Consider the following 25531-nt stretch of genomic DNA (forward strand, 5'->3'; position numbering starts at 1 on the left):
AAAATTGCCATCCGTGGCTCATGGAAAAGGGTGGCAGGAGGTTCTCCCCGGGCGGACTGCCTGGCTATGTTTAGGGGGTATGTTTGTGCCCGGGTGAATATTGAAAAGGAATACGCACAGTCCACGGCGACCGTCGAGATGTTCCGGGACCGTTGGGCTCCGCGGGGTGTAAATGCCATCATTGATGAGGATGGCAATATATTGGTTTAACATGTATTGTCTGTTTGTAGTGTAGTAAATGTGTTAGTCACTGGTTTTGTAAATATTGTATAGCACCGACATTTGTAATAAAGAACTTCGTTTAAAAAAAAGGGATCAGACACAGAGTGAAGCTCCCTCCACACCGTCCCATCACACACTCCCGGGGTCAGACACAAAGTGAAGCTCCCTCCACACCGTCCCATCACACACTCCCGGGGTCAGACACAGAATGAAGCTCCCTCCACACCGTCCCATCACACACTCCCGGGGTCAGACACAGAGTGAATCTCCCTCCACACCGTCCCATCACACTCTCCCGGGGTCAGACACAGAGTGAATCTCCCTCCACACTGTCCCATCACACACTCCGAGGGTCAGACACAGAGTGAAGCTCCCTCCACACTGTCCCATCACAGACTCCCGGCATTAGGCATAGAGTGAAGCTCCCTGTGACTGCCACCAAGCAGGTTCTCGGCGCAGGATGGGGCTTTCATTTTGGGACAGACTCCCGTGATCCCCCCACCCCCTTGGATCTCAAATACCTTCCTGACATTCTTGGATTTGACTGGGGTCCGCCAGTGTCTCTGTCCCAAGGCATCCCTACATCGACCTCCCTTCCTATCTCTCTCCCACTCCCTTCTCCTCCCACCTGTCTCCCCACTCCATTCTGAAACTCTCCCAATCCTCTACCCTTTCCCATGTATCTCACACATAAACACCACTGTACCATTGACCGCACAACCATGGCTGGGGGAGCGCGGTGAAATAATAGGGGTGCGTCAGAAAAGAGGCCTCAGTAGAGAGGGCAAAGACCAGCTGGGAAAAGGGTGGGAGGGAAAAAAATTAATGTATTTATTGTACTTTTTTCTTTGCCTGTTACGTTGCTGGCGTGCAGGGCAACAATGAAGCTCCTCCATCTCTGTCTCTCCAAAGTGTTGTACGCATATATTCGTTTGTAGAAGGATTCTTCATGGCGGTTTCCATAGCAATTGTTTCCTGACCAGTCAGCGTTGGTCACCCTGAGCTGAACCCCCATACCTGATGGACCACTGTTAGTCTATCCTTCACCCTTTGACCTGTTTGGCATGGGTGGCCCTACCAAGAGCTAAAGCACAAGGCCTTAACTCCAGCCAACACAGCTCTTCAGGTCATTGGAGCAGGCAAGCCTCCAAGCCCAATGACAAGGTGGTGGTCCTCTTGGACGAATGTCTTCATTGAATAAGAATTAATTAGAGGTGTATTTCCCCACATGGGACGTTTTGAACTCACTGCCTTATGCTCATGGAGATATCCAGTAAGAAATAAGGCCTTTCGGTCCACTGAGCTTCTGCTAACCCAGTTACACCAACCCCATTTTATTGTAGACCATAAGACATAGGAGCAGAATTAGGCCATCCACCATTCCAGTATGGCTGATTTATTATCCTTCTAAACCCCACTCTTCTGCCTTCTCCTCAGAACCTTTGATGGCCCACACCAATCAAGAAGCCATCAACCTTCGCTTAAAGTATAACCAGTGACTTGGCCTCCACAGCGGTCCGTGGCAACAAATTCCATAGATTCATCACCGTCCGGCGAAAGAAATTCCTCTTCACCTCTGCTCTGAAAGGAGGACCTTCTATTCTGAGGCAGTGCTATCTGGTCCACGACTCCCCACGATTGGAAACATCCTCTCCACGTCCAGGCTTTTCAATATCCGGTAGGTTTCAATGAAATTCCCCTATCATTCTTCTAAATTCCAGCGAGTACAGGCCCAGAGCCATCAAACGCTGCTCGTACGTTAACCCTTTCACTCCCAGGATCATTGTCTTGAACCTCCTTTGAACCCTCTCCAACATCAGCACACCTTTTCTGAGATAAGGGCCCCAAATCTGCTCACACTACTCAAGTGTGGTCTGAACAATGGCTTATAAAGCCTCAACATTCCATCCTTTATTTATATCCAACCTCACGCCCTCCTCACCCACACAACAGGGCAATTAACCTACTGACCCCAGACACTGTAGGAAGGTGTACAAAATCATGAGCAGCACAGGTGGGGTGAATGCACACAGTCTTTACGATTCAGCTGCTCCGTACATGGAATGATTGCCAGAGGAAGTGGTTGAGGCAGGTACATGAACAACGTTGGACAGGCGCGTGAGGGATAGGGGCCAAATGCAGGCAAGTGGGACCAGCTCAGATGTTAATCTTGGCTGGCGTGGACCAGATGGGCCGAAGGGCCTGTTCCCACACTGATTCCGTGCTGAGCAGACATGGCAATGGTGAGGGAGTGACTGTTAAGTTTCCGAGTCAGGGGTACCCGCGTGGTGGTGCTCCCCTGCGGCCAACTGCCCTCAAAAAGAGAAGGGCAGGGTTTGGGTCACGGATGTTAATAATAGACCTGGGAGCTCAGGCAGGATTATAAAACAGTTACAGAATATGGGCAGAGAAGTGGCAGATGGAGTTTAATCCGAGCAAGTGGGAGGGCAAATGTAAAGGGCCATTAAACAGCGTTGATATACACGGGGATCTTGGGGTTCTAGTCCACAGCATAAGAACATAAGAAATAGGAGTAGGCCATTTGGCCCATCAAGGCTGCTCCACCATTCAATAAGATCATGGCTGATCTGGCCATGGACTCATCTCCATCTACCTGCCTTTTCCTCACAACCCTTAATCCCCCTACTATGCAAAAATCTATCCAACCTTGTCTTAAATATATTTACTGAGGTAGACTCCACTGCTTCAATGAGCAGAGAATTCCACAGATTCACCACTCTCTGGGAAAAGCAGTTCCTCCTCATCTCTGTCCTAAATCTACTCTCCTGAATCTTGAGGCTATGTCCCCTAGTTCTAGTCTCACCTACTTTCCTGCCTCTATCTTATCTATCTCTTTCATAATTTTATGTTTCTATAAGATCTCCTCTCATCCTTCTGAATTCCAGCGAGTACAGTCCCAGGCCACTCAACCTCTCCTCATAGTCTAACCCCCTCATCAACCTGGTGAACCTCCTTTGCACCACTTCCAAAGCCAGTATATCCTCCTGAAAGTGATAATGAAGATGTGCTTGTCTTTATTAATCGAGGTACTGAGCTTGAGAATCAGGAAGGTTTCGGAAAGATGTCACTAACTTGCAAAGAGTGCAGAGGAGACCGAGGATGTTGCCAGGACTCGAGGGACGGAGGTTGGTCAGGCCATAACTTTATTCCTTGGAACGCAGGAGGCTGATGGGGTGGCCTAACAGAGTTGTATAAAACCATGAGGGGCACAGATAGGGTGAATGCGCAAGGCCACTTTCCCCAGGGTGGGGAGAATGAAGAACCAGAGGGCAATTGGGTGAGAGTGGAGGTTTAATAGGGACTCAAGGGACAACTTTTTCACGCAGAGGGCGGGCTATGTGGAAGGAGCTGCCAGAGGAAGTGGCTGAGACAGGTACATGGACAATATATCAAAAAAACTCTTCTAAGAAATGCTGCGAGGGAAACGTGGGTGGAAATCTAGGTCGGCATGAAAGAGTTGGGCCGAAGTGCCTGTTTCGGAGCAGTTTCTCTATGACACCACGTCCCTGGTGCAGTTCCCATTTCTGCACGACTATCCTTACTCCCCCATCCCTCTCCCGTTATCCCGCCCCCCCACCCTCCCTCCTCTCTCCGTGGCCTCTCCCGATCCATTCGCCAACCAACCCCCACGGCAGAACCTCCCATCTCCTACCTACCCCACGTCCGGAGCGTCCGAGGGGAGGATGGTGCTTGCTCCGAGAGGGAACGGTGGACGATGCACAGCCGGGGAGATGCAAGCGAAAATTTGCAAACTGGATTGATTCTCACATATTATTGACAGAGATTTGCAATTACCGACTTAGGACGTGGAAGGGAGCGGCTGCAGTGCGGAGGGACGCGGCCCACAATTTACCTGCAGCGGAGGATGCTTCAACCCCGTCTCCTCCGATACCTTCCTGCCTTCATCCCCAACCATTGCCCAGCGGCGGATTGACAGGTGGTGCCTGGGGAGAGAGCCGGGGAGGGCGTGGCTTCCAGGTCTGTCGATCAAGCAGAGCCACGCCCTCCGCGTGGACCCACCCTCACCGCTATTGGGTGGTCTGGGAGACGTCCCGCGGTTAGGCGCTCCATTGGATAACACGCCTGCCAGTAGTCAGCGGGCCAAGCGGCATAACAGCGACCTGATACTCCATTGGATAGCTTTCCTGCCAGTCTTCAGCAGGCGGGGTAAACATCCCGAGATCCGGCGCCCCATTAGCCGACGTGTCTGCCAGTCTTCAATGGGTGTCGTCACCTGATAGGTCGATGCTCGGGAGGCCGGGCGGGAGAAGGAAAGGGGAAGTATCCGGGGAGCTTGAGGACCGAGGGAGGGTTCGGGGACCGTGGTACGGCGAATGAGGGCCTGCAGGGCCGCCCGTGTAGTCAGCGGGACCGGGGATCCGGGCCCGAGGGAAGGTCTCTGCCAGTATACTCAACATGGCGACGCCGCCACGTCTCTACGCATGCGCAGCCAGTGATGTTTTCAGACTGATTAGTTTGTTTGAGATACCATCACGCTGATGCTCACATCCAGGGTGATAAAAGGTCTGGGCTCCCTCCGCTAACTTCTCCCTTAGCCATTTACCTTTTGCACCGATCACCACCCAGTCTATCACACAGTACATACTGTTCCAATCTTGATAAGGGTCTGAGCCCGAAATGTCCACTGTTCATTTCCCTCCATGAATGCTGCCCGACCTGCTGAGTTCCTCCAGTATTTTGCGTGTATTATTCTCGATTAACAGTATCTGCAGATTCTATGGTCCAGCTCTGTCTGGCATTCTTTGCAGAGACAACACTGTGTCTTAGGCACAAATATACAAGTTCTATTTTAACTTCATCAGTCCACAGCACTTGTTTCCAAAATGCATCAGGCTTGTTGAGATCTTCCTTTGAACCTTTAGAATAGAACTTTTTGGCCGCAATGAGCAAAGGCATGTTTGGAGAAGAAAGGGTGCAGAATTTCATGAAAAGAACCCCTCTCCAACTGTTAGGCACAGGGATGGATCGATCTTGCTTTGGGCTTGTGTTGCAGCCAGTGGCACGGGGAACATTTACTGGTAGAGGGAAGAATGAATTCAATTAAATACCAGCAAATTCTGGAAGCAAACATCACACTGTCTGTAAAAAAGCCGAAGATGAAAAGAGTGAACATGAGGAAAGCTGCAGATGCTGGAAATTCAAGCAACCACATCAAAGTTGCTGGTGAACGCAGCAGGCCAGGCAGCATCTCCAGGAAGCGGTACAGTCGACGTTTCCGGCCGAGACCCTTCGTCAGGACTAGAATTGAATTGATTTTATTACTTACATTCTTCATATACATGATGGGTAATAATCTTTTATGTTATGTCTTCGTCTAAATGGCAATATATTAAATTTTAATAAATAATATATACAACAGGATAGTCAATATAACATAGAAAGACAATTGCATCACATAGTGGGTAAATGCTGTCTTCCTGATGTTCAGGAGAGTCAGTCTATTGTATCCGATGTGACTATCAGCCACTTGAACAAGAAATGCGAAGGAAATCGCAGAAATTAAAAGTATACAGTAAAGTTGGGATGGAGTTCGCAACGCGGCCGACATACACGGCAGAGTACTTAGACCATCAGACACAGCAGCAGAATTAGGCCATTTGGCCCATCGAGTCTGCGCCGCCATTCAGTCATGGTTGACATATTTTCCCCTCCTCGGTCGTACTCCCTGTCCTCTGCCTGTAACCTTTGATGCCACAGCCAATCAAGAAAATATCAATCCCTGCTTTAAGTACACCCAATGACCTGGCAGCATGTGCTAATAAATTCCACAAACTCACCACCCTCGGGCTAAAGAAATTTCTCTGCATCTCTATTTTAAATGGACACCCCTCTATCCTGAGGCTGTGCCCTCTTGTCCTAAACTCCCCCACCGTGGGAAACATCCTTTCCACATCTGGTCTGTCTAGGCCTTTCAACATTTGAACGATTTCAATGAGATCTCCCCTCATCCTTCTAAATTCCAGCACGTACAGGCCCAGAGCTAACAAACATTCTTCATATGAGAAACCTTTCATTCCCGGAATCATCCTTGTGAACCTCCTCTGAACCCTCTCCAATGCCAGCACATCTTTTCTTTGATGAGGAGCCCAAAATTGTTCACAATACTCAAGGTGAGGCCTCACCATCACATCCTTGCTGTTAAATTCTAGCACTATTGAAATGAATGTTGACATTGTATTTGCCTTCCTCACCACCAACTTTACCTGCAAGTTATCCTTCAGGGTGTTCTGCACAAGGATTCCTGAGTCCCTTTGCATCTCAAATTTTTTGGATTTTCTCCCCATTTAGAAAATAGTCTGTACATTTATTTCTTCTACTAAACTGACTATGCTTTTACCAACATTGTATATCATTTGCCACTTTCTTGCCCATTCTCTTAATCTGTCTGCAGCCCACCTGTTTCCTCAACACTATCTCTCTATCTTTGTATGATCTGTAAACTTGGCAAGAGAGCCACCTGTTCCATCCTCTAAATAATTGAAAAACAGCATATAAAGGTGCCGTCTCAAAACCGACCCCTATGGAGGACCACTAGTCACTGGCAGCCAACCTGAAAATGATTCTTTTATTCCCACTCACTGCCTCCTATCAGTCAGCCAATGCTCTCACCATGCTAGTAACTTTCCTGTGATACCACAGGCTCTTAACTTGGTAAGCAGCCTCATATGTGGCACCTTGTCAAAGGCCTTCTGAAAGTCCAAATATACAACATCCACTACATTCCCTTTATCCATCCTATTTGTAATCTTCTCAAAGAATTCCAACAGGTTTTTCAGGGAGATTACAAGTAGGATAATTAAAGGGGATGCAGTGGATGTTGTATATTTCAATTAGCTTTGTATTAATAGTTCAATAGTATTAAGTGTTGTTTGGTAACTGGAAAGACAATATAGAGTACTTTGCGAAAGTCAGCTATATATATGTACAGTATTGTATTATGAACAAAGTTATTTGAATTTATATTTGGAATTCTGTTAGGAATAAAAATTATTTTTAAACTATCTTTCTAAGTACACAAAATCATACTAAAATATTTACAAAGGGAGGGAAAGAATTGTCAAGAGTTTTAAGGTCCATTCCAAACCCCGAACTCCACAGGTTGCTGGGAATTGTAGTTCAAGGATCGGAGGCTGCCGGGATTGTAGTGCGGTAATATCTGTGACTACGTTTCCCGACGTGTATTGCGGCATCTGCGCCTGCGCCCTGCGTGTGTCCGGAGAGGCCCCGGGACCGAGGTGATGGAGCAGCCGCCGGCACCGCAGCGAGAGGAGCCCGAGGCTGAGCGGGGACCCGTCTCCTTCGGCTTCACCCGGACCGTCAGCAAACCGCGGGCGAAGGAGGCAGTGGAGTCGGAGGCCGAGAAGGAGACGGTGACCGGCGTGGAGGGCGGGGAGGTGTTGAGGTGAGCAGCGGCCGGTGTCCGGGGGGTGGGGGGATCGGGGTGAGACCCAGGGTCCGAGGAGGGGATCCGGGTAGGTGGGGGTGAGACCCGGAGTCCGGGAGTGGGAGAGACCTGTGCTGGTGGATTGAGGGGACGAGATAAGATTGGGGTGATCGATTGAGGGGGAGACCCTGGGTGGAGGGTGATGAACTGGGAATGAGCCAGAGTCCGAGGAGGTGATCGGGGAGGGGGCGAGACCCTGAGTCCCGGGAGGGGGAGTAACCCACAGACCCGGGTGGTGGATTGAGGATTGATGGGGGGGGGGGCAGACCCAGAGTTTGAGGAGGAGATTGGGGGAATGAGACTCAAGAGTCTCCGGAGGGGTCGGGGTAGAGACCTGGGGTGGTGAATTGAGGGGATGACAGAATCAGAGAAGATCAGGGTTGGAGGGGCGAGACCCACAATCCCAGGAGAGGGAAGTGTGAGGGGAGGGTTCTGTCCCTTGCACACATTCTCTTCCCCCAGGGCCCCCTTCATCCTAATCCACCCCCCATCCCATACACTCCCTCACACTCAATGCCCTCTCCTATCTCTCAATGCTCCCTCTTCCTCTCTTCGCACATCCTCTGCCATAACTAACCCTCCACTAAATTTGCTCCTCCCTGAACTTAAACAATGATGCTCCCCAAATCCATAAACAACCCCCCCCCCCGCACGCCCTCTACAAAAAACACCTCCTCCCCTTTCTCCACGTCCCAGCTGTAATTATCCTTTCTTCCTCCATCTAAACTCTATCCCTCGGCACGTCCTCCCACCCCAAGGTGCTTCCTTTTCTCTCTCCCTCCCACACCCCACGCTCTGGCCTTTGGGTTTCTGAGGGTGTGTGAGAGAGAGGGAAGGTGCTGTGTTTATGTGTGGACGTGGGAGGGAACCGGAGCGCCCGGGGGAATCCCACAGGGTCACAAGGAGGGAGAACGTGTGTATGCAGTTTGCACGTTCTCCTTGTGACACCTTGTGTGTTTCCCCCATGGGTGCTCCAGCTCCCTCCCACGTCCCTGCGAATGTGTTGGGTTAATTGGCTGCTTCCTGGGGTGTATGAGATAGGGGAGTGTCAGTGTGGACACGAGGGGGAGTTGATGTACATTTGTAGCAGAGCCTGTTCCGGGGCCATGGGGATTCAAGAGGGATAGAGGTTAGGAGGAAGGACGAGAGCATTGGGGAGTGTTGGGGCTGAGAACGTTCAGAGATCTGTGGCAGGGTTGGGGAGAGAGTGCAGAAGAGGTGAGAGAGGAGAGGGTATATCTGCATGAGGGACAGAGGATTTACGGGAAGGAGGGAGGGACAGACAGGCTCGAGGGAGGGAGGAAATCATTGGGTATAAGGGACGGAGGGTGGGGTGTGGGAGGGAGAGGAAAATGGGAGAATCTCATGATGGACGGGCGTGCTGATGGATGGAGAAAGGGAGAATGTTTTTTATAGAGAGAGCGCTGAGGGCGGGGGTCTTTTATGGACTGGGGAATATTGTTCTATAAGGTCGAGGGGGTATTTAGTGAAGAGAGTGTTGAGGGGTATTAATGGCAGAGGGTGTGCTAAGGGGGTGAGGTATTGAGGGATAGACAGAGGGTGTATAGGACAGAGGGAATACTGAAGGGGGATTTAGGATGAAGGGGTGCTGGGGGTGTAAGGGAATATGTGTGAGGAACAGAAGATGGAGAGAGTGATAAGATGGGGTTTGAGAAAGGAGGATAGAGGTTAGGAGGGAAGACAAGAGAATTGGTGAGGCTGCATCCGCCTAATTTATGTCCATTCCTCTCTGATTTCCTCTGCTGACCCATGTCCGTCCCTCTGTTACTCCCCCGCAACTAACTGACCTGTGTGCCTTTCCTCTCCCTTCCCCCACTGACCTGTGTCCGTCCCTCTCCCTTCTTCCCCCACTGACCTGTGTCCGTCCCTCTCCCTTCTTCCCCGATTGAACTGTGTCCGACCTCTCTCCCTTCCCCATTGACTTGTTTCTGTCTCCCTCTTCTTCCCCATTGATTTGTGTCCGTCTCCCTCTTCCTTCCCCCATTGACTTGTGTCCTTCTCCCCTCACCCTTTCCCCCATTGACCCCATTTGTCTGTCTCCTGTCACTTACCCCCGCCAGCTTAAAGCCGCGGGAGAAGCCCCAGGAACTGATTGTGCCCCTCATCCGGAAGAACCGTTGGCACAAGCCGGATTCAGGGGCCATGGCGACAGAGGAGAAGGAGGCAGAGGAGCAGGAGGACCCCGAGGTGCTGTCCAAGGCCGTGCAGGAGCTGATTGAAGGTGCAGAGAGTGGACTGGTGCCTGATTTGGGTGGAGTGTCTGCAGACCCCCTCAGGACTGGCACTGTGGGTGGTGGGTGTGCCAAGGGTCCCGGTGAGGGTAAGGCTAATTTTTGAGAGTGACCTACCTCCATTCTCCCACTCTGTGTTTGACCCTGGACAGAACGAGAGTCTGTTCCTCCTCAGGACAGATCCTATGCCGGGCCACAGACAGACAGCTTGCCATATTGGCACTGAACCACAATCAGCAGGCTCCAGTACTCCACCGACTTACCGCCCTTTGGCTATAAACTTCCTCCTCATCTCTGTTCTAAACCAACATCCTTGTATTCTGAGACTGTGCCCGCTGGTCCCAGACTCTTCCGCTATAGGAAACATCCTCTCCGCGTCCTCTCTATCAAGGCCTTTCAATATATGTAGTGTCATAAGACGTTGGCAGTCACACTCTTTCCTTGACCGTGATTGCTGTTGGCAAAGTCTTTCTACTGAAGTGGTTTCCTGTTGACTTCTGGGCAGTGTCTTTACAAGATGGGTGACCCCAGTCTTCAGAGGCTGTCTGCCTGGTGCCAGCGGTCACATACCCAGGACTTGTGATCTGCACCACCTTCTTCCACAGTTTCACGTGACCCTGATCCAGGGGGAGGGGGTGTGGCTGAGCCTTGCCCAAGGGTGACCTGTAGGCTAGCAGAGGGAAGGAGCGCCTTACACCTCCTTTGGGGGAGATGTATCTCATAGAGCATAGAATAGTACAGCACAGTACAGGCCCTTCGGCCCACAATGTTGTGCCGACCTTCAAACCCTGCCTCCCATATAACTCCCCCACCTTAAATTAACTATACCTGTCTAGTAGTCTCTTAAACTTCACGAGTGTATCTGCCTCCACCACTGACTCAGGCAGTGCATTCCACGCACCAACCACTCTGAGTAAAAAACCTTCCTCTAATATCCCCCCCTTGAACTTCCCACCCCTTACCTTAAAGCCATGTCCTCTTGTATTGAGCAGTGGTGCCCTGGGGAAGAGGTGCTGGCTATCCACTCTATCTATTCCTCTTATTATCTTGTACACCTCTATCATGTCTCCTCTCATCCTCCTTCTCTCCAAAGAGTAAAGCCCTAGCTCCCTTAATCTCTGATCATAATGCATACTCTCTAAACCAGGCAGCATCCTGGTAAATCTCCTCTGTACCCTTTCCAATGCTTCCACGTCCTGCCTATAGTGAGGCGACCAGAACTGGACACAGTACTCCAAGTGTACTACCCTATCTACCTGTGAGATTTTCTCTGTAGAAAACTTTGGCAGGAACAGACTGTGAATGTTCACATCATACGACGACACTTCACAGAATGATGATGTCATACAACACAGCACAGAATGATGATGTCATATGGCACTGCACAGAATGATGATGTCATACGACACAGCACATGATGATGATGAAAAACGACCTGTATACACAGGGTGGTTCATATATGGAGTGAACCATCAGAGGAACTGGTTGAAGCAGGTGCATTAACAACATTTCAGTGACACTTCACCAGGTACATGGATAGGAAAGGTTCAATAGTCTTCTCAATAGGGTAGAAGCTGTCTTTGAGCCTGGTGGTACATGCCCGCAGGCTTTTGTATCTTCTGCCCGATGAGCGAGGGGGAGAAGAGGGAGTGTCCAGGGTGAGAGGAGACTTTGATTATGCTGGCTGCTTTACTGGGGCAGCAGGAAGTACAGGTGGAGCCCATGTGGTAGGAAAGCAGAGGAGGGATTTGGTCTGTAGGTTTAGACTGGGGGCGCCGGGAACACTCAGCAGGCCAGGACAGAGTCATCCACTCAATTGGCACCCTGCCCACCCCCTGAAATGCTCCCTCCTTCCATCCGTACTCTCTACAGAACACACCAGGGCTGGGGAATTGAGAATGAGAGATTGGGTGAGAGAGGGGCAACTTTTTCACCCAGAGGGTGGTCCGTATATGGAAAGAGCTGCCAGAGGAAGTGGTTGAGGCAGGTACAGGAACAATGTTTAAAAGAGATGGGTATGTGGATTGGAAAGCTTTGATAGTCTTCTGACAACGGGATAGAAGCTGTCCTCGAGCCTGGTGGGACATGCTTTCCGGCTTATGTATCTTCTGCCCAGTGGGAGAGGGGAGAAGAGAGAATGTCCGGGGTCTTTGATTATTCTGGCTGGTACCGAGACAGAGGGAAGTGCGGACAGAGTCCACGGAGGGGAGGCTGGTTTCCGTGACGTGCTGAGCTGTGTCCACCACTGTCCGCGGTTTCCCACAGTCACGGGCGGACCAGTTGCCGTACTGAGCCGTGATACATCCGGATAGGATGCTTTCTGTATTCATCATTAAAACTTGGTGAGGGTCTATGCGACCGATATTCTCAGCATTCCCAGCAAATTCACTGCCAAAGTTCAAACAAAATTTTATTATCAGAGTGCATATATGTCACCATCTACAACCCTGAGATTCATTTTCCTGTGGGCAAACTCTGCCAATGTATAGACTAGTAAGTATAACAGGACCAATGAAAGGCCGCCCAACTAGGGTGATCAGTGGTGACTCGGTTTCTCCCCAGCTGGGGCTGGCTCGGCAGGAGTGGATGGGTTGCATTGGTGGGTGGGGAAGGTTTGGGTTTCGGTGGCGGGGTGGGGGGCAGGTTTGGGTTTGTATTGGTGGCTGGGGCAGGTTTGGGTGACGGGGTGGGGGGCAGGTTTGGGTTTGTATTGGTGGCTGGGGCAGGTTTGGGTGACGGGGTGGGGGGCAGGTTTGGGTTTGTATTGGTGGGTGGGGCAGGTTTGGGTGACGGGGTGGGGAGCAGGTTTGGGTTTGTATTGGTGGGTGGGGCAGGTTTGGGTGACGGGGTGTGGGGGGCAGGTTTGGGTTTGTATCGGTGGCTGGGCAGGTTTCGGTGACGGGGTGGGGGGCAGGTTTGGGTTTGTATTGGTGGGGGGGCAGGTTTGGGTGACGAGGTGGGGGGCAGGTTTGGGTTTGTATTGGTGGGGGGGCAGGTTTGGGTGACGGGGTGGGGGGCAGGTTTGGGTTTGTATCGGTGGCTGGGGCAGGTTTGGGTGACGGGGTGGGGGGCAGGTTTGGGTTTGTATCGGCTGGGCAGGTTTCGGTGACGGGGTGGGGGGCAGGTTTGGGTTTGTATTGCTGGGGGGGCAGGTTTGGGTGAAGAGGTGGGGGGCAGGTTTGGGTTTGTATTGGTGGGGGGGCAGGTTTGGGTGACGGGGTGGGGGGCAGGTTTGGGTTTGTATCGGTGGCTGGGGCAGGTTTGGGTGACGGTGTGGGGGCAGGTTTGGGTGACGGGGTGGGGGGCAGGTTTGGGTTTGTATTGGTGGGGGGGAGCAGGTTTGGGTGACGGTGTGGGGGCAGGTTTGGGTGACGGTGTGGGGGGCAGGTTTTGGTGACGGTGTGGGGGCAGGTTTTGGTGACGGGGTGTGGGGGCAGGTTTGGGTTTGTATCGGTGGTTGGGGCAGGTTTGGATGACGGGGTGGGGGGGAGCAGGTTTGGGTGACGGGGTGGGGGGGTTGCAAGTGACCCACCGATACTCCTCTCAACCTTTCTGCTCTTGCGCTGCCCCGGCCGCAGAGTCGCAGAGGTACCAGGAGAAGTGGAAGGAAGGCAGCCGGGATGACGGGACCCTCAGCATCCCTCTGCTGATGCAGAACCAGGCGCCCCGCGGATACGAGGACGGGGAGAAGGTCAACGTGGAGCTGCGGCCGGAGTCGGTGGGTCAGGGGTCAGAGATGTGTTGGGATGGGGGGAATGCTAACCTTTTTAGCAACCACTGATTTAACCCTAGTCTGATCACGGGACAACTTACAGTGTTCAATTAACCTACCAAGCAGTGCCTCTTCGGAATGCGGCAGGAAACTGAGCTCCCGGAGGAAAGTTGTGTGGTCTCGGAGAGAGCGTACAAACCCGTTACAGGCAGCGGTGGGGATTGGTACTGTAAAGCGTTGTGCCAGGGCGAAGCCTGTGGGCAGTAGCGGTGACGAGGGGTGTGCCCCTACTGCAAGAATGCAGTGTGGAGGGATCTCCCTCACCGCCCGTGTTGACCGCGGAGGGGTAGAGAGAACGCGAGACAGTTCGGAGGAGGGGTCTGCCCTCTTGGGAGGGGCGGTTAGAAGGGATGTACAGCCCCCCCCCCATCAATTCATGTTGACTAGGAGGGGCAGGGCTGTCCAATGTGTGAGAGGGGCTCTGAGGTTGGATCTCCTCCACTGTGGGAGGGATGTGAGGCAGGTACTTGGTGCAGTGGGGCAGAACTGTCCAGTGTGTGAAATGATGGGGAGGGGTTGTCCCGTGGGGAGGGGTGAGGAAGTGGGATGTTTCTCGGTGACTGACCAGCGCTCCCCCCCACCCCCCCGCTCAGTCCACAGCAGAAGACTACGAGTCGGTGCCTGTGGAAGCCTACGGCATGGCCATGCTGAGAGGCATGGGCTGGAAGGAGGGAGAGGGAATCGGACGCACATTCAAGCAGTGAGTTGGGGTGCTGGGGGGGCAGGGGGAGGGGCCCGTGCGAGGCGGGATCTGTCAGTGTGGGCGGAGACTGTCAGAGGCGGGATCTGTCAGTATGGGCGGAGTCTGTAAGAGGCGGGATCTGTCAGTGTGGGCGGAGCCAGTGAGGTGCAATCTGTCAGTGTGGGCGGAATCTGTAAGAGGCGGGATCTGTCAGTGTGGGCGGAGCCAGTGAGGTGTAATCTGTCAGTGTGGGCGGAGTCTGTAAGAGGCGTGATCTGTCGGTGTGGGCGGAGCCAGTGAGGTGTAATCTGTCAGTGTGGGCGGAGTCTGTAAGAGGCGTGATCTGTCGGTGTGGGCGGAGCCAGTGAGGTGTAATCTGTCAGTGTGGGCGGAGTCTAAGAGGCAGGATCTGTCAGTGTGGGCGGAGCCTTGTAAAAGGCGGGATCTGTCAGTATGGGCGGAGTTTGTTAGGGGCGGGATCTGTCAGTGTGGGCGGAGCCTGTCAGAGATGGGATCTGTCAGTGTGGGTGGAGCCTGTCAGAGGTGGGATCTGTCAGTGTGGGCGGAGCCTTGTAAGAGGCGGGATCTGTCAGTGTATTGGGGCCTGTCAGAGGCGGGATCTGTCAGTGTGGGCAGAGTCTGTGAGGCGGGATCTGTCAGTGTGGGTGGAGTCTGTCAGAGGCGGGAACTGTCAGTGTGGGCAGGGGCAGAACTGTCGATGTAGTTGGAGCTTTATCAGGTTGAGGGGGGGAGCCAGTGTGGTAATTTCTACCCCTTTCCCTTTCTCTATTTTCAATTCTGCATTACGGGTGGGAGGGGACAGGGTCAGTGATTGGTGGGAGGCTCGGAGGTCGCAGTCATTGATTGGCGGGTGGATCAGAGGGCGGGGCCAGTGATCAGTGGGTGGGGCAGAGGGCAGGACCGGTGATTGGCGGTTGGATCAGAGGTCATGGTCAGTGACTCGCGGTTGGGCCAGAGGGCAGGGTCAGTGACTGATCGGCAGGCGGCGCCTGTGATGATCTCTGTTTCTCTCCCCCCCCCCCCCACCCCCCGAGGGACGTGAAGCCATTGGAGCAGCAGCTGCGGCCGAAGGGGCTGGGACTGGGGGCGGACCGGTCCGTGGCCCGGGACCTGGAGCCGAGCCGTCCCACCAGGCCCCCAAAACCGGGCGAGGAGCGGCCGGAGGAGGAGCCGCAGGGCCCAGCTCTGGGCAGGAAGGTTCAGATCCGGCAGGGACCCCACCGGGATCTGTACGGACAGGTAAAACAGGTCCAAAACCTCCCCTCCAAGAACACCCCCCCCCCTATCTCCCCTCCATCAGCACCCCCACCCCCCACTGCCCATGGGGCAGAGCTGTAGGGTCAGGTAACCCTCCTGGGACTAACCTTCTGTCTCACACACCTGTGGGACCCTCCCCACCAAGAGCATTATGGAGAGATAACACCTTGTCGCCTCCTCTCTCTCCTTCCTTTATAGGCTTCTGCTAGTCTCATGAGACCATGGATTTGTGCCTTGGAAGGTTTCCAGGGTGCGGGCCTGGGCAAGGTTGTATGGAAGACCGGCAGTTGCCCATGCTGCAAGTCTCCCCTCTCCATGCCACCAATGTTGTCCGAGGGAAGGGCATTAGGACCCATACAGCTTGGCACTAGTGTCGTCACAGAGCACTGTGTGGTTAAGTGCCTTGCTCAAGGACACAACACGCTGCCTCAGCCAAGGCTCGAACTAGCGACCTTCAGATCACCAGACGAATGCCTTAACCACTTGGCCACGTGCCAATGCTCTCTCTCCTACCCCACTAGAAACTGAACAGATAAGTAACCCCGTTTCATTCTCACCCCCCCCCCCCCACCGGGTGTGAACGAAGGTCCACAAGTGTCAGCATCTCTGACGACCCATCCTGACCCTCGCGTTTCGATACAATTACAAAGAAGGCAAGACAGCGGCTATATTTCATCAGCAGTTTGAGGGGATGTGGTTTGTCACGGCAGATGTACCGTGGAGAGCATTCTGACTGACTGCCTTCACAGTTCGGTATGGGGGTGTGGGTGATGGTGTCGGGCTTCAGCAGCTGCAAAAAGTTGTGAACGCAGGCAGCTGCATCGTGGACACTGGCCTCTTCAGCATCCAGGACATCAAGGAGCACTGCCTCAAAACGGCGGCATCCATTATTACAGACCCCCGTCACACAGGACAGGCCCCTTTCTCACTGTGACCATCCAGAAGGAGGTACAGGAGCTCCATCCCTCCCCCTCCTGTCTTCTCCTATCATTTTGGATCTCCCCCTCCCCCTCCCACTTTCAAATCTCTTACTAACTCTTCCTTCAGTTAGTCCTGACGAAGGGTCTCGGCCCAAAACGTCGACTGCACCTCTTCCTACAGATGCTGCCTGGCCTGCTGCGTTCACCAGCAACTTTGATGTGTGTTGCTTGAAATTCCAGCATCTGCAGATTTCCTCGTGTTTGCGAGGTACAGGAGCCTGAAGGCACACACTCAGTGAATCAGAAACAGCTTCTTCCCCTCCGCCATCAGATTTCTGAACGGACATGGAACCCGTGAACACTACCTCGATGTTTTTCCCTCTTTTTTTGTACAACTTAATAATAATTATATATTATTATTATTATTTGGTTTTTATTACTATGTATGGCAACGTACTGCTGCCACAACACAACAAGTTTCATGGCATGTGCCGGTGACACTAAACTTGATTTTGATTCTAACTACCCCCGCAGATCGAAGGGCTGGACCCTGACAACGCCCGCGTGGTGGTACGGCTGGCGCTGGGCAATGAGGTGGTGACCGTCAGTCAGTACGGGCTCAATTACGTCAGCGCCGGAGAGTACCAGCGTTACAGCCGCGACCTGAGTGAGTTGGGGATGGGGACTGCGCAGGTCAGAGTAGACAGGGTCGCTGCCTGCACTGGGACTGTGCGTGCATACAAGCCCCTGGCCTGCATAACACCGAGCTCCCCTCGACAGCACACAGGGGAGCAGAGAGATAGCGTTAGAGAGGGGATGTGGATAGAGGCGCCAGTACGTGGGGGGGGGGTGGAGGGCGAAGAGAGACACGGGTGAGGACAGGCGCTGGGGAGAGAGCTGTGGATGGAGGGATAGGGAGATGGTTGGGGATGGGGGAGGCCTCTCTCAGCTCAATGTCTTCTTCCTTCCCACAGGCCGGCTGAGCGCCGCCCACAGGGAAAGCCAACGGCAGCAGGAAGCCGCGCGGGGCAAGGAGGTTGAGAAGGAGAAACGCACAGAACACCGGGAAAGGAAGAGAAAGCATGAGGCCAGCGCAGAGAGGTGGGTCCGACCCCGCATCTGTGGAGGGAGTACTGGGAGACCTCAGTAAACGAGGGTAGGACACACACCGTGAATGGTGGGGAGTATCAAGGGATAGAGGGATCTTTCTGTACAATGATCAGACACACTTTGTGAATAGTGGGGAGTGTCAAGGGATAGAACGACCTCGGTGTACAAGGGTAGGACACACACTGTGAATGGTAGGGAGTGTCGAGGGACAGAGGGACCTCGGTGTACAATGGCAGGACACACTTTGTGTCAAGGGATAGAACGACCTCACACAAATTGTGTATGGTGGGGGGGTGTTGAGGGACAGCGGGACCTCGGTGTATGAGGGTAGGACTCACACCATTACTGATGTTGTCGCAGGAGTGAGGGAGGGGAAGTATGACGGGGAGGAGGATGTACTGTGGGAGGGGTTGTGCTCTGCCCCACAGGGAGGGGAGGTGGGAGCAGTGAGGAAGGGGGTAGTACCCAGGCAGCTAACGGTCACCGCTCTGCCCCCACAGGGACAGGAAACGGGACAAGCGGCCGAGCAGTCCCACTCCCCGCCGCCCGTGTTGGCTGCGCAGTGACCTGCTGGTCCGGCTCATCGACCGGCGCTACCAGAAGGGCGCCTACTATAACTGCAAGGTAACCCTGGCCTGGGTCACGGGGCTGGAGGTCGGAGGGCAAGGGGCAGTGACGATGCGGGGAGGGGGAGGCTGCCGGTGAGAGGAGGGAGGGGGATAAGGTGGGGGGAGGTGAAGGAGAGGGAAGTTCAGGGACGGTGTGAGGTATGTGGGGATGGGAAGGCAGGAGGGTGAAGGGGAGGATGGAGGTCAGTGGGAAGGGGTAAGGGCAGGGCTGGGGGAAGATGGAGGTCTGTGGGACGGAGGGAAGGGCAGGGGTTGGGAGGTGAGGGGGAAGATCAGGGTAGCTGGTGACAAGTGGACATCAGCTGGTGACGGGAGAGGAAGAGAGGAGGTGGGAAGAAGGGTCGGGGTTGTGGGGGAGGGAGGGAAGGTGGGACAGTGGGGGAGAACATTCAGAGATTTGGGGTGTAAAGGTGAAGGGAAGGGGTGAGTGTGGGGAAGGAGGGGAGAGGGAAAGGAGAAGAGGACAGTGGAAGCGTATGAGCCTCCTTCCACATTGATTCTGATTTTTTCTCTCTCTCCGCCCCACCTCTAGGTCACCATCGAGGACGTGCTGAGCACTGACTCGTGTGTGTGTCGGACCGACGGTGGACGACTTCTGGAAGGTGGGAATCCCGGGACCGCGGGTGGGTGGGGAGGGTGGTGGCGGAGCACTGAGGGAGCGGCAAGGAAGGGCAAACGACCTGAGGCTGCAGAGCTCGGGCCGGTGCGACGGTGAAGTCCAGAGCAAGTGGCTGGCTGGCAAGAAGGCATACAGTACACTTGCCTTCAAAGCCAGCTTGCCCACAGTTTTATTTATTGAGATACAGCGTGGGACAGGCCCTTGGAGACTCCCCAACAGCAACGCACCGATTTTAACTACAGGCAATTTGCAACGACCAATTAACCCACCAACCAGTTCGTCTTTGGACTGTGGGACGGAAACCCACACATTCCACGCGGAGGACGTACAGGCTCCTTACAGATTGAACTCTGACACATCGAGCTGTAATGGGAGTCGCACTATCCACTACGCTACCGTGGCGCCCAAGACTGAGGGAGCTGGTCAGCGGCACTTATTTTGGCTGGAAGTCCCTGAGCAGTGATTACCGCTGTCTAAAACTCTGCTTAGGCCTTTTGTGTTCAGTTCTGATCGCCCTGTTATGGGAAGAAGATACAGGGGGGCTTTGGAGAGGGGGCAGAAGAGGTTCTCCGGGATGCTGCCTGGGTTACAGCGATGAGCTTACAAAGTGAGGTTGGAAAAACTTGGGTTGTTTTCCTCCAAAGCAGCGAGGGCTGAGAAGTTGATTAAGATTGTAAGAGGGTTAGATGAGAGGCCAATATCTATCCCCCCCCACCCCCGAGCAGGATCAAAATGGCTTTTTGCTGGGCGTGTCGATAAGGTGAGAGGATTGAAAAAGATGTGCAGGGCAAACCTGGTACCACAGCACCGTAGCTGTTGTCGTGTTGCTGTTACAGCTCGGGCTGTCGGGTCTTGAAGTTCATTCCCCGTGTCCTCTTCAAGGAGTTTGTACATCCTTGCCGTGGAGCGTGTGGGTTTCCTCCTACCCTCCAAAGATGTATTGGTTAGTTGGGTCATTAGAGTTGCTGGTGTCTCGAAGGACCTGTTCCATGCTGTTTCCTGAAATAAATAGTTTTTTTTTTTACACAGAGTGCTGGCACTGCCAGGGTTGGTGGTGATGGAGGCAGATACAAGAGAGAGGCACATGGAAGTGCAGAGAACGGAGGGAAATGGGATTTATGTCAGTGTTGTTGGGTATTTGAATATTGACTACGGTGGTTGCAACATTGTGGGCCGAATGGTCTCGTTCCGGTGCCGTCGGGTCTCACCCTCCCTCTCCCGACAGGGATTAAACAGTCAATGCTGGAGACGGTGATTCCCAAGTCGGATTCTGCTCACGTCATGGTGGTGCTCGGCAAACACAGAGGCGCGGTGAGTGAGTCTGCGCCCCACCCCCGCGCGCTTGCACACCCTTCATTACCTCGCTGCTGGGGATGGGAGGGTGCTGTGTATACACAGGGTTCTCGGTAGCTGGGCTCAGTTGTTTCACCGGACACTCCTCCCTGGACGGACAGAGTGCTGACTGATACCCACTGGTCCCGGGGACGGGAGGGAGCTCGGGTGGTTCCCCCACCCACCCGCCGACACTCCTGTGTGGTGCGTGTGTGTCTCTGCCTCTGTCTCTCTCTGTCGCCCTGGTGCTGTGAGCGGGAAAGAGCTGGGTTGTCAGTAGCTGGGCTTGGGTGCTGCCCCTGACACTCCTGTGCATGTGTGTGTCTCTGTATCACCCTGGTGCTGTGAGCAGGAGAGAGCTGTGTGTCCCTCCACAGGGTTGTCAGTAGCTAGGCTTGGGTGCTGCCCCTGACGCTCCTATGCGTGTCTCTCTGTCTATATCTCTATCACCCTGGTGCTGTGAGCGGGAAAGGGCTGTGTGTCCATCCACAGTGTTGTGTGTAGCTAGGCTTGGGTGCTGCCCCTGACACTCCTGTATGCGTGTGTGTGTCTCTCTGTCTTTATCTCTATCACCCTGGTGCTGTGAGCAGGAGAGAGCTGTGTGTCCCTCCACGGGGTTGTCAGTAGTTGAGCTCGGGTGCTTCCCCCTGACGCTGCTCTTGCCCTCTCTTTCCCAGGTGGGCCGGATACTGAAGCGGGACAGAGCGAAGTGCCAGGCGCTGGTGCAGCTGCAACATAACGAGGAACACCTCCTGCAGCTGGACTACGACACCATCTGCCACTATGTAGGGGCGTCGGGGAGCGACTGAAGGAGTCTGTGGATGGCTGGGATGGGGGGAGCGAGAGACAGTCCCAATAAACCCCCCAGCATTTCCCTCTCCACTTGTTCTTTCCATGTCTGCTGACACTCAGCGCTAGAGGGAGCCAATCGGAGTGGTTGAACTGATGGCCGCTCCTCGTCTCCACTAGGGACCTGGCCCCACCTCCCCTGTGAGGTTTTGACCCCCCAATCTCCCCGGATTTGGCCCCGTTCCTCACAGTGACCCGCTGCTCAAACAGGGGGCCGGTACCCCTGCTCACAGATGTCCTCCTGTGGCACCACTGTGCTACTGCAACTCAGGGTCGAGTGTGGTGGGAGAGTGAAGAGGAGTCCACACTGCTGGGTCTCGAGGGCTGGGTAACACTGTGGCTTCGGTGGGTTTGTATCCCCCTGTTGGCCCATACAGGACCCATATTCCATAAGCTGGTGAATAAAAGCTTAATGTTACAGACGTGACAATGTGTCTGTGTGTCTAGGGAGAGGGCTGGGTGAGGTGAGGCTCCTGAGAGAATGGGACAGTGGGATTAGTTTGGGGATGGACACAGGGCTGTGCTGATTTTCCTGAAGGTTTCTTTTATCATGCGGGGAGAAGTGTGTGCCTGGGGTAGAGGCCGGTACAATAGAGGTGTTTAAGAGGCTCTTGGACAGGAATATGAATGAGCAGGGAGAATAGATTAGACGTCACCAACTTGATTAGATCAGCAAAACATCACAGTGGGGCGGGATATATGGTGTAGATTCCAGTTAATCAGGGCAGCCGTTTATTTGGGACAAAGACTAATCATCAAAATAGATGGGATTCTAAGTTCCAGTGGGGTGAGGCAGGTAGAGCAATTGGACACGAAGGCGTCTCTATTCACAGGATGGACCGAACTGCTGATTCGGAAAAGGCAAATGGTGGAGGTGTGTGTTTCATGATAAACTCTTGGTGGTTCTCCGATGTGGCGGTTTTGTTGAACTCGTACTCTTCTGACCTTGAACACCGAATGAGCGAATGCTGTCTGTTCTATGTACCAAGGGCTCTTCCATAATCCTGACCGCAGTTCACATGCCACCAGCAGCCAACTGCAATCAGGTGCTTGAGATACTGTAGTGTGCTGTCTCCAAACAAGAAACAGTCCATCCTGCTGCATTTCAACTGTTAGTCAGGGATTTCAGCTAGACTTGTGTGAAGAAACCCTTCCCAATTATAATCAGCCTATAAACTGTAACACCAAGGGTCTGAACACACTAGACCATTGTTACACTAAGATAAGGAATGCCTAGCATTCTATGGCTAAACCGCACTTTGGTAAATCCAATCACTTGGTGGTCCTCCAACCCACACGCAGGCAGAGGATAAGGAGCGAAGCTCCAGAGGAGCAGCTGAGTGATTGTTCTGGGCTGTGTTCAATGACTCAACTGTGGATCTGAATAAACATACCATTGTTGTCATGGATTTCATTAAAACGGTTGTAGATGAGTGTGTTTCCCCCAAGATCGTTCAGTCTTTCCCAACAAGATGCTCTGGATGAAGTATGAGATCTGCAGTCTGCTGAGGGCCATATCAGAGCCTTTCAAGTCAGGTGACTATGAAAGTTACAAGAAGTCCCGGTGTGATCTCCAGAAAACCATCTCATGGGCAAAGTAGCAATTCTGGACTAAATTTGAATCAACAAAGGAAGCTGGACAGTTGTGGCAGGACTTGAATACTATCACCTCTTATGAACTTAAATCAAGTGACATAGGTGACAACAGGGCTTCACTTCCAGATGAGGCTCAATGCCTTCTGTGCTCACATACGTGAACCATCACGAACTCCCACAGCCCCTGATGACCCTGTGATTTCAGTCTCTGAGGCTGTCATGCGAGCAGCCTTTAGGCAGGTGAACCTGTGAAGAGCATCCAGCCCAGACCTGGGCCAAGTATTAAAGACCTGTGTCGATCAACCAGTTGTAGTGTTCACTGAGGTAACAGCATTCATTTTGCAAGGGGTGACAGTATTTGCCCAACCCTGCCACAGCTGTCAAGCATCCAAAGCTATTTCAGAATTGCCACTTTGCCCATGGATTGGCTTTCCGGAGACCGAACATGGACCTCTTGGATCTTAAATTTTAAAAAGTGCAAAAAGAGGAATAGAGAGGTAGTGTACATGGGTTCAATGCCCATTCGGAAATCTGATGGCGGAAGGGAAGCCATTCTTGTGACTTCCAGCTCCTGCACCACCACCTCAATGGCAGTGATAAGAAGAGAGCATGCCCTGGTTGCTGAGGATCCTTGCGATGGATGCTACCTTGAGGTACCTCGTCATGAAGATGTCCGCCATGGTGAGGAAGGCTGAATCTACAACCCTCTGCAGTCTCTGCTGTTGAAGCCCCAGCACACCATCACGCTCTACACTGACGTCCTGCTGCTTGGCAAACACCGATGCAAGGCACACCATTTAGGGCCACTGTTGAACCTCCTGTAAGCTTCTGCCCCCCAAGATCCCAGAGATCAAGCTCGTTTTGGTTGCCTTCAAGGCTTGCATTTCCTCGCGGAGACCAGCCCCCCCAACCCTCTCGCTGTGTTCCACTCACCCTGAGATTCTCCAGATCCCTCTGACAGAAACATTTCAGTCAGATTTGCAGAGCAACACGCTATCGATGCAGGCCCTTCAGCCCCACTAATCCATGCCAACCATGGTGCCCGGCCAACTTCTTGCATTCAGCCCATATCCCTCCATTTGTATGTACCTATCCAAGTCATTCTTAAATGAGACTAGTGTTGTACTTGCCTTAACCACTTCCTCCAGCAACTCATTCCAAATACTCACTGGGTGAAAAAGTTGCCCATCAGGTTCCCATCCCACCCTCAACCTGCATCCCCTAGTCCTGGACTCCCCTACCCTGGGGCAAAGACTGTCACCGCCTATCTTGTCTATGTTTCTCGTGGCAAGGTGGAGATGCGTCCCTACCAAAGGAGGTGGAAGGCGCTCCTCTCCGGTAGCCCGTAGGTCACCCTTGAGCAAGGTGTAGCACCTGCTCAGTCCACAACAATCAGGGACACATGAAACCGTGGGAGCAGGTGGTGGATGGTCGTATGAGCAGCTGGTGCATATCACATGTGACCACTGAAGCCAGGCAGACAATCTGTGTAGAGTTTTGATAATGGTTGGGGTCGCCCCTCTTGTAAAGACACTGCTTAGAAGAAGGCAATGGCAAACCGCTTCTGTAGAAAAATTTGTCAAGAACAATCCTGGTCATGAGACCATGATTGCCTTCAACATGCAACATGACACATGAACAAATTAATAAAGGTCACCCCCTCCCCCTCTTGCGTTCCAAAGATCAAGTCCTAGTCTTGCCCAATAACTGAGGCCCTCAAGTCCTGCCAACAGCTTCTCTAACTCTTCCCAGTTTACCATATTGTCTCCATAAAAGGGCAACCAAAACTGCACATCAAACTCCAAGCAGTCTCATCACCTACTTATAAAACTGTAACATGATACTGCATCTCGTATACTCAATGCCCAGACTGATGAAGGCCAGCACATCTCTGTGACTCCAGTTTAAACAAACTATGTACTTCTGCTCCTAGTTCCATTATACTCTCCAGTGACCCCCTCATGTGACACGGCACTGCACTCCCTTCTCACCATCCCCTCGGCAGTGTTCAGACCCCACCTCTCCTCCCATGGCATGGCGCTCCCTCCTCATTGCCCTTCCCGAAGCTCAGTGCTCCCTCTTCATCGCCTCCCCGAAGCACAGTGCTCCCTCCTCACTGCCCCTCCTGAAGCGCAGTGCTCCCTCATTGCCCTTCCCGAAGTTCAGTGCTCCCTCCTCATCGCCTCCCCGAAGCGCAGTGCTCCCTCCTCATCACCCCTCCTGAAGCACAGCGCTGTTCATCGCCCCCTCCGGTGGTGCGACACCCCCCACCACAGTGTTCACTCCCCACCACCCCTCCTACTGCACAGAGCTCCCTCGCAACCTCTCCCACAACACAACACCCCCTGCTCGTACCGGGAGCAGTTCTCCCAAATTGCACCGGGCTGCAGTTGCAGGGGCGGGGAAGTGGGAGGGGGCAGGATTCTGGGACCCCAAAACCACAGAGCTCACCCTGAAACAAGCCCACCCTCCCATCAGTGTACTGGACAGCAGCAGGATACGAGATCCTAGGAGAGGGAGCGAGGGGGGTGGTGGGGGACAGTGGGAACGCTGCAGGCCACTACCCCATCCCAATCACCTCCCCTGCCCAAGCCCTGGCGGACAATCCTACAAGTGGCTGCACGTCCCTCAGGACCTGGGATGATGCCCAGCACAAGGAGGTGTGAGGGTAGATCAGATGGGAAGATGGAGGAGTTGGAGCAGAGGTTTGGTCCTCACCTAACCCCACCCAGCCCCTCCCCATTAGCAGCCAGGAACCAGCTCTGAAAGAACCACAAAACAAGA

General features: G+C 53.3%; 2 protein-coding genes across 2 annotated transcripts in view; one reads left to right on the top strand and one right to left on the bottom strand.

Moving 5' to 3' along the window:
- LOC140190138 (membrane-associated guanylate kinase, WW and PDZ domain-containing protein 2-like) overlaps positions 1-3985 on the bottom strand; it is a 48054-nt gene extending 44069 nt beyond the window's left edge. The window contains exon 1 of the mRNA XM_072246649.1: positions 3900-3985. The gene's annotated coding sequence lies outside the window, so the exon portion shown is untranslated. The remainder of the gene's footprint in view (positions 1-3899) is intronic.
- Positions 3986-7456: 3471 nt separating this feature from the next.
- Positions 7457-21569, top strand: gpkow (G patch domain and KOW motifs). Its single transcript, XM_072246402.1, has 11 exons — positions 7457-7666; positions 9790-9950; positions 13539-13678; positions 14326-14432; positions 15470-15674; positions 17147-17279; positions 17587-17713; positions 18223-18346; positions 18884-18953; positions 20196-20281; positions 20980-21569. Exons 1-11 carry the CDS (start codon positions 7503-7505, stop codon positions 21109-21111), a joined length of 1449 nt encoding a protein of 482 aa, XP_072102503.1. The 5' UTR covers positions 7457-7502; the 3' UTR covers positions 21112-21569.
- The last annotated feature ends 3962 nt before the right edge of the window (positions 21570-25531 follow it).

The sequence above is a fragment of the Mobula birostris genome, chromosome 29 (genome assembly GCF_030028105.1).
Source record: "Mobula birostris isolate sMobBir1 chromosome 29, sMobBir1.hap1, whole genome shotgun sequence".
In the NCBI taxonomy this organism is placed as follows: Eukaryota; Metazoa; Chordata; class Chondrichthyes; order Myliobatiformes; family Myliobatidae; genus Mobula; species Mobula birostris.